Below are 12,619 nucleotides of genomic sequence, written 5' to 3'. Positions count from 1 at the left end.
TAGTTCATTTTGTTACTTATTTGCATGCTTATTTTTAAGCACATAATCTACATAGAAGATACGTAATCTATGCTGTTTTCTTTCTTTCTTCCTCCTTTCCTTTCTCTCTTTCTTAATTTCTTTCTTCCTTCCTTTCTTTCCTTCTTTCTTTCTTGGCTGTGACCAAGGCATGTGGAAGTTCCTGGGCCAGAAATCAAACTGGCTCCACAGCAGCAACCCAAGCCACTGCAGTGACAATACCAGCTCCTTAACCCAGTACACCACAAGGGCACTCCGTCTTTGCTGTTTTCTTAATATTAGCCTTTTCTTGTTTATTCTTTTTAATCACCTGTAGTCCACACTATCTCTGGGATTCTTTTCCCCAAGTCATCCTAACTTCAGTTAAACTAGATAATATCACTCATACGCTCACTTAACCAGGCATGCATAAACCTCAAGATACCGAAAAGCATTCAGTGGGAATATGGACTAGACCCATGGTCTCTGTGTCAGGCCCTCGGCATTATGGGCTCCCCACCGGCGCCAGTCGCTCCAGGACCTAATGTGATATCATACATGACTCTGAGGACAGTGATGTCAATTTGTGTTAAATGTTAGCAAAGCCTAAGTTCTTTCTTGTTTTAGGAGATAATGAAAGGTAGGAGGTTCTAATACTGGGGGGCACTGTCTTGCAATCCCCCTGTGGGGAGAGGCCCCCACTTTGGATGCTCTTACTTTAAATAGCTGCACAGTATGGGTTCTTTCCGCTCCAGCAGTCGTGAGAGATTTTCCTGGGTCCTTGTTTTTATCAACTTTTATCACACGACGTCACGAAGGAATATGTGGAAGTGATCTGTCCACCACATACGAGACTGAAGTCGCAACTTGCACGTGACGTAGAGTGAGAAAACGAAGGTTTACATCCCTCTATTCGTGGTGGATCTGGATTCGTCATCCCTTTGTCTGATGGCACACAACTCACGTGGTTGTTTCTCAGGAAGACTGTTGTTTTGTTTTCTTTCTGCTGTGATTATTTGGTTTGATGCTTTAGGCTTGGAGGGAAAGGTTATGTTTTTTATTTTGTTTTAATTATTTGAAAGACTGACTATAAGCGATAAGAGGCCACATTGCACGATGGCCAATAATACAAATAAGGATTACAGTAAAGGTTTTATGGACACGTGATGATGCACAAACAGAAAATATTCAGTGGGATTCTTGAAAATTGTAAGCAACCAATTAATCTACAGCTGTAATTGGCATTTCGCTTATTTACATATATGCATGCAATATTATTTGCAAGTGTGTATTACATGCTATTTTTACTCACTCTCTCTCAAAAGCACTAATAGGTTTTTTACAATGTCTGCATTTGCATTATAAAATTAGCATGTCAATGATAGGACATTTTGATAATAATAAAAATATTGAAAAAGGGATGTTTCCATAACCATCAAAACACAGTTATATTTAACATTTTGGTGTATTGTCTCTTGTTTTTCCTACAGGTAATATTTTTTTACATAGTCACTCTCATGTTACGTGCACATATATTGTTACACAAAACTTTATAACACAGAGGATTGATTTTTGAGTTAGAAGTCCAGAAAGTACAATTAGGTGGTTGAAAGGTGTGCACATTTTTAAGGCTTTACTGTGATTGCCATCTTGGTTTTCGTGTTATTCCAGTTTTCACTCTTACCTGGAGTATGAAATTACTGGAAAAATTACACGTTTGTCAGTATTCACTCAAGAAATAGGTATTGCACAGCTCTCGTTTATCTGGACCCGGATGGTGCCATGGTGAGCAACAGCACACGTTTCACTTATCCTCACAAAACTCACAGTTCAGCTTGAAGACAGACATCAGTCGTATAAGTCACAAATAAATGTGGAATTAAAGCTCTGACTTTTAGAGCAAAATGTTAAGGTCTGTTTAATCTCAGTGGTGGGTACATGGATGTAAAAGCTGTGTTGCTTTCTTATCTTTCAATGTGTTAAAATATTTCAAAATGAAATCATTTTGATGTTTAAAACATGCGGCACCTGTTAAGAATGCTGCCACAAAAGAGCGCAGAGGAGGAATCGGACCTTGTCTAAGGTGAAAGGAAAGTGCCCCAGAGGGAGTGCTGATGGAGCCAAACTTGGGAAGGAGAAAGAGGAGTTAACAAGGCAAAGATGTGTGCACGGGGAAGTGTGTGCACAGGTGTGCAAGGGGCATCTCGAGGCAAGTGGGAGTATTTGAGACAGGAAAGGTTAAGGGAACGAGAGAAGTGTGGAAGGTTATGGGATATTTGCAGGCAGTGCAGAATGGCCCAGGTTGGGTTACATGCTGAGGATGGCGTGGGGATGGTGGAACCAAGGTCAGGCAGATGAGATGGGCTGCACTGCTGCAGGGTTAGAGTAGTTCGGCCGGTGTTGAAGGGATGCTGCATTTTTTCTGATCGGAGGGGTCTGAACAGGCACACTGCAGGTGGGAAGACCACCCAGGAGAGGTCACGAGGGGCTGAACTGCTGGCGGCAGAGGAAGTTGAAAAAGAGAAAAGAGTGAGGGAGATAGTGAAGACAGCATCTGTACACATTAGTGAGCTCCTTTTAGATGGAAGAAAAAAGGCGAGCATGGTGTTGCTCTTAGGGGACTGAAAGGGTTAACACAAGCAGTCAGGATTGATTTTTGGGTGGAGTTGGTGGGGATGGGGGAACTGAAGTGAAAATGATACACGGAGGAAGTTTAGACCTATATAATGTTAGATGTATAACTTTAATGAGGGTTTCATTGGATAGAAATTTATCGGAGATGTGGCCACTGGCAAAGTGGGATGGATCTCAGAAGAAAATTTCAAGTAATGTGATCATTTCTAATTTTATGTCATTGCTTTACATCGTAGATTCAACTCCAAGTATGTGGGATCGGAGTTTAGACAGAGCTATCGATACATCTTTGAAAACCTAGTTTAAAAAACTGATCCATTTGCATTTGATGTTGGTTTTTAAGATGGTTGGGTTCGATTGTGCGATTTTTCTAGGCCACATAATTTATAACCACATAGTAGTTAAGTGGGAAGGGTCATGCCAACCCTACTTTTGCACTTGTTAGTCGTATGCTCTTTGTCAAACTACTTCATTGCTCTATGTCTCCACTTTCTCTTACTTGAAATGGACTTTCCTATAAGTGAGCTTTGGTGCAAATTCCATGAGTTAATCCTGGTACCTGAGAAACATGCAGTGAATGTTACTATATTTCTAAAAAAAAACAAATAATGTGCAACTAGAAAGATAGAAATTCATTTGGTTTTCTTCTCTTGAAATTAAATAAGAACTCAAAAATAGAATTTCATGTTTTACTTAGAATTTCTTATCAGACGTGAGGTGTGATGAGATATTAAACCCTTTGCCTAACATCTTCCAGCTTCACTCCTATTGTCACAAATGGCAGGGCTTCCTTCTTTTTTAAGCCAAATAATATTATTCCATTGTGTGTATACACCACATATTTTTTAAATCCATTCATCTATTGATGGACACTCTGGTTGTTTCCATGCTTTGGCTACTGTGAATAATGCTTCAGTGAACAGGGGATTGCAGGTATCTTTTCGAGATCCTGATTTAATTTCCTTTGCAAACATGCCCATAAGGGAGATTGCCGGATCAAATGGGCAATATTTCTATCTTTAATTTTTGGAGGAACCCCCTTCCTGTTTTCCACAGTAACTGCACCAGTTTTATATTTCTACCAGCAACGCCCAGAGGTTCTCTTTTTTTTCCACATCCTCTCCAATGCTTGTCCTCTCTTGACTTTTTGTTACTTAGAAAAAACACAAGAGAAAGAGGATCACCCTATAAGTGTGAAGGGACTTGGGGGGGTTCTGTGTCCTCTGCCTGCCTTGTCTGACCTACTTAATTCAAGTCCAGAAGATGCCATAGCGGAAATATAGGATTACTAAAAATAAGTGGTCCAGAACATATAGTTTTTATAGTAAAAATTGTCAACCCATAAAATGCTCTTATGTTTTCCTGGCAACTAAGAATCCCCACCCCTACCCCTCCCTTTTTACTTTTGGTCCCTTCTTTTTTTGTGCTCTTTATTTTCAATGACAAATGTAAATATGATGCAGTAAAACCAGGAGGAGTCCTCAGTACTTCAAGGGTCCATAGCCTAGTCAAGTCTTACTGAGTGATGGGCACAGTAAGGCGTAAAAGTAATTTTTCCCCACCAAGGCACATCTTAGACGTATGTGATTCTTTAAGTGATACACTAAAGAATATGGAGCATCCTCAACACAATCCTAATAATTCCTTGGATGTTTCTTTTGAAAATCCTACTTTTCCAAAACTCCCATATTCTAACATGCTGGATCACATGAGTGTTCTGACCCTGTGGTGTTTATGCATTGTTTTCCAGATGTTTCTTCCATATCATAGTATCTTTATGGAAAATCTATATGCCATGAGGTCATTTTTCAAATTATCAGATATATCAGATGTACCTAGAAAGAGATGCTGTCATTCTTTTTAATTTCTTGAAGACCCAACCAAAGGCTAAGGATATTCTGCTTTGAATAGCTTTCTTGTTTGTTTTTGCGTGGGGTTTGTGTGTGTGTTCACCTGTTTGCAAGTCCATAATTTTTCTGTCGATTGCAGGATGCTCGGTTTCATCCTTCTGTAACATCCTCCTGTTTGCATGTCCCATCCGGGGGTTATGGAGACGCCAGTTGCCATGGGGCGGATTCTGATGTTCCCATCAAATCTAGTCATGAGACGAGGGTAGCCTTCGAAAAGCCACATGCAAATATGTATTTTCAGATGGCTCTTTGTGCAGCACTGGATCACTAGAGTGGCTGCCTTTTCGATGAATCATCTAATGAAAAGTCTGTTACTATATAATTTCCCCAGGTTTTAATAAACTTCCACCGTCCTTGACCTCAAGCCACTTTTGGCCAAGAATCAAAATCCATATAGTATAATTGTACGATCCTTTTTAGTTGTATAAATCAGTCGGATTGTCTGTTTCTTTCATCTAATTTGTCCAAATTATGGCCAGAGAGCTGAGGCTTGTTATTGTTCCCACTCTGAGTTCTCATGTTGCTGTTCCCATTTTCCTGTGGAGCACGTGCAAGTACGCAGGTGCTTCCAGGCAAGTTAGGGTGGCCCTTTAGACATCAAAGACACATTCTTTATACCGGGGCTTTTTCTAAGAACGCGCACCAATGGTAGTATGCCTTTTTTTTTCCATGGCCGCACCCATGGCATATGGAAGTTCCCGGGCCAGGGATGGAATCGAACCAGAGCTGGGACCTATGCCAAAGCCGTGGCAATGCTGGATCTTTTAACCCAATGCACCAGGCCAGGATTCGAACCTACACCTCTGCAGCGACCCCAGCTGCTGCAGACGGATTCTTAACCCACTGTGCCACAGTGGGAACTCTGACCTTTTTTAAAAATACAGATTTTTTTCACATGTTGGGTTTACCTGTCAAATTAAGCAAAAAGAACACTCCATTAAAAAGCCTTTAATAAGGTTTTTTTTAGTCACAAGTTTGCGAAACACTTGCCCTGCCATCCTGAGTAATATTTAACTGTTAAACTAGTTCATTTAGGTCTTAGCTAATAAATAAACTAATAGATTAAATAATTTATTAGTTAAACTAATCATTTACATACACACATGCTAGTTTCATAAAATTACCTGTTATCTCCAGCTGATGAATGCAATTTATGGCTGTGTTTTCTTCACCTTCTGTGATTAGTATCGTCCAAGTTTGATAAATATGAAGGACTCTGGGAAAAATAAAAACGGGTACTACCTCTTTAAAATACCCTCTTACCTTTGAAAAAGAGAGAAAAGAAAGAGAAAAGAAAAAAGAAATGTGACTGTGACACATTGTGAGGCTTATGATCACTATGTTTGCCTTTCAGATCCTCAGCTCAAGGGTATAGTGACCAGGTTATATTGCAGGCAAGGCTACTACTTGCAAATGCACCCCGATGGAGCTCTCGATGGAACCAAGGATGACAGCACTAATTCTAGTAAGTGACAACCTCAGGCCACCAGTTCACACAACTGGTAGAAGATACGCTGCTACTTAAATGACTTTTAGAAATACGTTTGCAGATATCGGGATATGTTTGTTCATTTGCACAAATGTTTCGCACTAGAATGCCTTTGACAGTTTCGCTTGGACCACGTGGATAGAAATGTTCATAGAGCTGCAAAAGGAACCTGTCATTTTAAGAGAATTAGAAGTTAATCTTTTCAGGTTTTTTCCTTTTTCAAACAATTCTCATACGCATATCTTATGGTTACTTTAATCTCACGGTCATGAAGGTCAAGTAAGCAGTCCATTCAAATGAAAGTTGATTGCATGTTTACTTTGCAAATTTTATCTTTTTTAGGCCCATAGCTTCTTAATGATAACTATGGAAATTCAAGCGCTATCCAGATTAGTTTTTTTCAAATAATAAGAAAGTTATTTTTCAAATTCTTTGTGTTCAACAAGAAAAATTAATATCTTTATAGCGAGGACATGAAAAAATTATTTAACTGTTTTATAAAATTCAGTCTGTGCTTTTTTTTTTAAATTAGAAAGCCACCCACCTTTCATGGTTTTAATGTCTGTCTTTATTTTACTAGTTCTTTGTATACAACTTTCCTTTGTATTTTTATTCTGCTCTCCCTCTTATTCAGATGTCTGTGTTTTCATTCCCCAGTTTTTGTTCCTGCTGACCTCTGATTCCCTTTGATTTAGCACATCAGTTCTAAAGTAGACACACTTTTTATTGCTCAGGAGAATTAGTGAAAAGCAAAGACTGATTTTTATTAGAAATATTTGATAAATATTACTAGTAGATATGAATCTTTTCATTGATTTATCATTTATCCTTCATACATGGAACATCATTCCATGGAAAGAAAGGAGGTTTTGAATACACATAAGCAAATTATAAACACTTCCTGTTTTTTTTTTTTTTTTTTTCCCCCTGTACAGCAAGGGGGTCAGGTTATCCTTACATGCATACATTACAATTATATTTTTCCCCCACCCTTTCTTCTGTTGCAACATGAGTATCTAGACAAAGTTCTCAATGCTATTCAGCAGCACTTCCTGTTTTTAAATTTTAGAATTACTGAACACTGAGAGCAGCTAATAATATGGATAATTTTTGCTTTTGGTGTTGCTAAGTGAAATGTCAGTATTCTCCAGCCTCTGTGTTTATGTTTTAGACTTTGCACCTTGCTTCATTTTAAAAATTTTCTTTCAACTTAAAATTTTTTCCTTTGCATTTTCCTCCTATTCAGTTTTTAATCTTTTCCTCTCTTTGTTTCTATTATGTCATCCTTTTGTACTTTAAACTCTTCCCAATCTTATTTGTTCATTGATCTTGGGGGTTCTCTTGCTTTATTTCCTCTTTTGATTTAGAAAAAGAGAAGGTAAAGCAATTCAGACACAGGGGAAAAAAAGAAGACACTTTTTTAATAAGACTGAAGTCAAACATTGTTTACTTGTTGTGGTTTTGATATTAGGCTGAACTTTTAAAATCAGCAGCACTTGACCATTTCTGACCTACAAATGTCAGTTTCTTCTGGTTCCTGTTAATACATATATATATCTGCTCATTTTCGTTTCCCCACTTTTGACTCCTTACAAATTCTTTGACAAAAGGAGTTCTCTTTTCTTGTGTCTTGCAGCTGTGGGGGTTGTGGATGTTAGAGATTCATAAGTTCTGATGTCTTCAACGCCCTCTGCTTTTCTTTGGCCAGAGTCTAGTAGAGAATGAGAACACGTTTCCCATAACTCATCACAATATACAAGAGCTATGACCCTCTTTGTCAGACTACAGGCTGATGTCATTCATTATGACAGAGGTTTTCAAGAAAGGAAATAAACTATAGCATATGAAATGCTGCTAGGAGGACTTCTTGGAAAAATAATTTCAAACAAATGTTTTATGAGTTTTTCCAACTACCTTCGCCTTTAGTTTTTGTAATGCCGAACAATTTGGTGATTTTTAACGATGGGATCAATATCGAGTTAAGAAGTGTTACATAGACAGTCATTTAAAAGCATATTGCTTCAGAAATGAATAAGCAGCACAGTATTTTCCAGATTGTGAGTGTGCAGATGTAGACATTACACACACACACACACACACACACACACACACACGTGACTACATGTGGTTACCTGCATAACATTAAACACGAAACTGGAAAGCTGGGATACTAAAAGATACGGGACCTTTTTTTCTCTAAATGTATGAGGCTTCTTTCCTCTCATTGTGTGACTGCAGTAGAAGAACAGGGGTCTCTGGGTAACTCAGGAAATCCTCTCTAATCCCTTCAATGCTGATAAGGAACAGTTCTGGGAATGAAGCAGGAGTGGGAGCCCCGGTGGGCAAGCAGATCAGAACCAAATCACAGAGACCTCACTGCAGAAACAGGTTCCTAGGCAGAGATCTGGTCCGCAGTTCCTTTCCTTTCATCCTTATGTTTTATGTGCACTTTAAGCCAGTTAGGTTCATTTTATTACCATTTCAACATTTGCAAAAACAGTGTAGAACAGAATAAAACAGTCTAAAATGAATGTCCCCTCCTCAAAAGGTTATAAAAATGGAACACCTATAAATTTAATCAAACTTGGCAGGATTATAGCAGCTTTATAAAAGCAATGGGATTTACTAATTAACTCTACTTTTGTGTACTATCACCATTTTAATTGAAAAACACAGGTTTTAGGATGAATTTTCAAGGTATTTTCTTTTCTCTGGTTCATCACAGTCATCTTATAAGTCCTGAGGAAATCGTTAGCACTGCAAAGTGTTCTTTAGAAATGGGGGTGAAAAAAATAAAAAGAAATGGGGGTGAGCATCAGAGATGCTGGCAGACAGGTCCTAATTAGAGCACTGCCCTTTTTGCTTGAGGAAGGCTGTGATGTAATAACTCCCAAACACATTCCAGTTGTTAGATACTTCTTTGACTACAGAACAAGGATTAGTCATCCATAGATAGGAAAAATAAAGAGAAATAACCTAAAAGTCCCCAGATGACAAAACTGAGACTTGGACCTTCAAATCTTCATGATTTGAGCTCCGTACATACCCCACTACTAAATACGAGACTCTTTAGAACTAGATGAAGTCAGAACCACCCTGCTAATAAGCTGCCTTTGTCAAAAAAATGTAAACGTGTTGAGAAGGAGAAAGGCTGGCAGACAAACCTGATACTGATGTCTTCCTGAGATGCGCAACCTGAGATGTAGAAATACCTGAGCAAGAAGATGGTGGACGATGGAGAACAGGTCCCTCTAGAGAGATGCTGCAGCAACACGCCTGCTTATCTTGGCTCCCACGTGCCCCCGGAAAGATCTTTCACAAAAGGAAGTGAGCTCCCAGGTTACTTCCTCATCACACTCATTTGGGGGGCATATTCCTTGAAAATTCTTAGAGCTCCCCATCTATTTATTGAAGGTCAGCATTACCATAGACTCTGATATTTGATTAGGGGTGATTTTCTTCCCCGGTTTGCTTTTGGGGATGCCAGTGAGGATTGCCTGTGCTCCTCATCGTTCCCATTATCAGATACTGTAAGGAGAATATCGCTATAGAAATATCCATGTGTTAGTAACTGTTGCAGTATTAAAGCCCTCCTCAGACAGTCCCTCTCACCTTACTCATCCCCCGTCTGGGAGTTCCTGCTGTGGCACAGTGGGTTAAGTATCCAACTGCATGAGCTCAGGTCCCTGTGGAGGCATGGGTTTGATCCCTGGTCTAACACAGTTGATTAAAGGATTTATTCCCTGGCCCAGGAACTTTCATATGCCATGGGTGCAGCCATTGAAAGAAAGAGAGAGAAAGAGAAAGAAAGAAAGAAAGAAAGAAAGAAAGAAAGAAAGAAAGAAAGAGAGAAAGAGAGAAAGAGAGAAAGAGAGAAAGAAAAAAGAGAGAAAGAAAAAAGAGGGGAGGGAGGGAGGAAGGGAGGGAGAGAAAAACTCCCAACCTTACAACTTGTATATAAAAATTGCTGGTTGCCCACAGTGCCCACTCTCCCACAAGCATTAGGTAGTTGGTTCTCACCTTGGCTGTAGGTTAGGGTCACTCGAGGAGCTTTTTTAAAAAATTCCTAATGCCCTCACCTTACTACCAGAGACTCTGACTTAGTGTCATTGGTCTCAGGTTGGACATGGCCAACCTATTTTATGAATACAGCTAGTTTTAAAGTACAGCCAGGGTTGAAATTCACTATTAAATGGAGACTAGAGTTTTCCACAGAATAAACAAAGTAGCATGAACATCTTCATTATTCTTACTCCCTGAGGCTTTGTGACATTGTTCTATAATTATGTTAAATTAAAAAAAAGTGAAAAAATATAATGGTGTTTCAATTAACGTGGGTCTCTTTGGCTAAATTAGCATATGGATCAATCATGGTCAGCTCTGAATGGGGTTCTCCATTGCAGTGGTGATAGGGATTCACTTTCTGTTATTGTCCTGTAAGGTAATAACTCTTATTTTATAATTCAGGTCCCAAACAAAATCCTGGGGAAGGGGACAGTATTTTTTTAGTAGCATCATTTTAGACTATCTTCTATAAGTTTACTCTTTCCCACACTACACTGTTTTAGTGAATTCATAAGGCACTTATTTCCTAGAATTGTCCTGTCTGGCCTGTATCAAATATATGGCACCTGAAAATACCATTAGGAGTGCATAAAGGTTAGAATAACTAAGTTTGAATAAGTTATGTTAGAATGGTTTTCATGGACAGACATAAAATTATGGATTTCCCCCCAAAAAAATTCTGCCCATAGATCAAGGATTATCCTACGGGGCCCATCTTTTCAAAGTACAGGGGAGGTGGGACAGTTCAAGCAGTCTAGAAAAGAGTGCAAATGGCCAATGACTTTTCCCATGCAGCAGGCATACTGAGAGTTACCGTGACACCAATAGTTCAGGCTATCAATAACTCCATGCTGATGTTCAATATTAAGAAATAGAAATAAGCAAACATAAGCCTCATTCCTATGTAAGGATATCATAAGCCCCCAGAGTCCAACAGAAGGGAGTCCAATGTTAGTTTGCGTCATGAAAGCATATCCACCTGACTACATAAGCCCCTGAGTATTCGCGTTGGGATAATTATCTAGGGCCATGGCCTGACATTTTTCCTTTCATCATCTGGATAGCACAGACATCTTGAGGTCGTGTGATCAGTAACACGTAATAATTGGAAGAGAGGGTGTAATTTTCCCCTCCTCAATTCAGATAAAACATGTGCCTCAGAATGAAATAGAGCACAATTTATAAAGTCCATTTGAAATTATGCACTAGGTAGACCCATAGATGGAAGCCAAAATTGCCTGCATTTTTTTTTCAAATTATTTATCTCTTGTAGAATACCATCGAAAGCCTAACCTAAGACATTTTATTCATACGTTGACTTTGACATTTTAGTACTGCCATTCCTTTTTCTGACCTGGTCCTATGACTTAGAATTAGTCGTGAATTAAGAGCTTGAATGGGGACGGATAACTTCACTGCAGATAATGAACAGTTCTCTTATAAATGTATCTCTGATAAAACCTCCAAAATCATCCAGCAGTTACCACCAAGAATATGCTAAAACATCTGCTACACAGCCACATGTAACCCTGGCATGGAAATGCATTTTGAAAGATGTTAAGACTTTTATAAAAAAAAAAAATCAGCAATAATATTGCCGTCTGCTCTATATGAAATACACATAAAACTACTTTTTTGTCCATAAGAAACAAAATACAGAAACACGAGTTTTTATCTTTTAAGCAGGTACTGTTGAACACTTTTCCCTCTTTATTTTAGTTTTCCTTCATGGTTTTATGAAATATTAATATAAAGAAAATTATATCTCAAAAATTTGCCTGCTGGGCGGTTTGATTCATTCTTTCTAAATTTAGCACGTTGGCAGGTGCACTTCTTTTCTGGGCTCTGCCGGCATTTCCTGTTGGTTCTGCACAAGTAATTCAGTCTGGGAATTACCTTTTTAACATCTGGCCTGTCCAACCCTGCAGTGATGGAACGCATCTTCTGCCTAAAAGACCAGAAAAAACACACTCTACCTGGGCTTTTAAAATTCTCCTCTTGGAGACTCTTCACCGCTGATTTCGTCTCCTCTCAAATGGGGTGGGAGACTGTGATACGAGAATTGTGATTACAGGCCTGACTCTGCGTATCCCGCTGGTCCTTCCGAATGCCATGCCAGAGGGAGACGCCCACGGTCTACCCACTGCCACTCAAATGCTCCTTTTGCTCGTAACAGGAACTTCTTAATTATAAAGAGGAATAAAAGTTAATGAAGTGGAATGGCTCAGAAAGTTGTCACAAAGGTCATGTTTCTTCAATAGAAGAAATGAGAGAGAGGAAATTGATGGGATGCTTTGCTTCTTCCTGCTCGTTGGTGACAGACCGTGCTTCTCGTTACAGCTCTGTTCAACCTCATTCCAGTGGGGCTGCGTGTGGTTGCCATCCAGGGAGTGAAGACAGGGTTGTATATAGCCATGAATGGAGAAGGTTACCTCTACCCATCAGTAAGTGACACGCCCGAGATGTTGGCCATTCATTTGATGCCTGCAAAATAGCCCTAGCGGCGCCATAAAAGTGAGAAAGT

General features: G+C 39.2%; 1 protein-coding gene across 7 annotated transcripts in view; it reads left to right on the top strand.

Annotated features, from left to right (window-relative positions):
* Window positions 1-12,619, top strand: part of FGF14 (fibroblast growth factor 14) — a 613,169-nt gene that overhangs the window by 475,672 nt on the left and 124,878 nt on the right. For all 7 annotated transcript variants that reach the window (XM_084982256.1, XM_084982257.1, XM_021065381.2 and 4 more), the window contains 2 exons: window positions 5,896-6,006; window positions 12,436-12,539. In XM_084982256.1, coding sequence (XP_084838382.1) covers window positions 5,896-6,006; window positions 12,436-12,539 — 215 coding nt within the window. The remainder of the gene's footprint in view (window positions 1-5,895; window positions 6,007-12,435; window positions 12,540-12,619) is intronic.

This window comes from Sus scrofa, chromosome 11 (genome assembly GCF_054392235.1).
Source record: "Sus scrofa isolate SSC_HxYL_T2T_F1_AM1 chromosome 11, Sscrofa_HxYL_maternal_Yorkshire_Landrace_v2.0, whole genome shotgun sequence".
NCBI lineage: Eukaryota > Metazoa > Chordata > Mammalia > Artiodactyla > Suidae > Sus > Sus scrofa.
The sequence above is the reverse complement of the archived record's forward strand: the minus strand, read 5'-3'. Positions and strand labels throughout refer to the sequence as shown.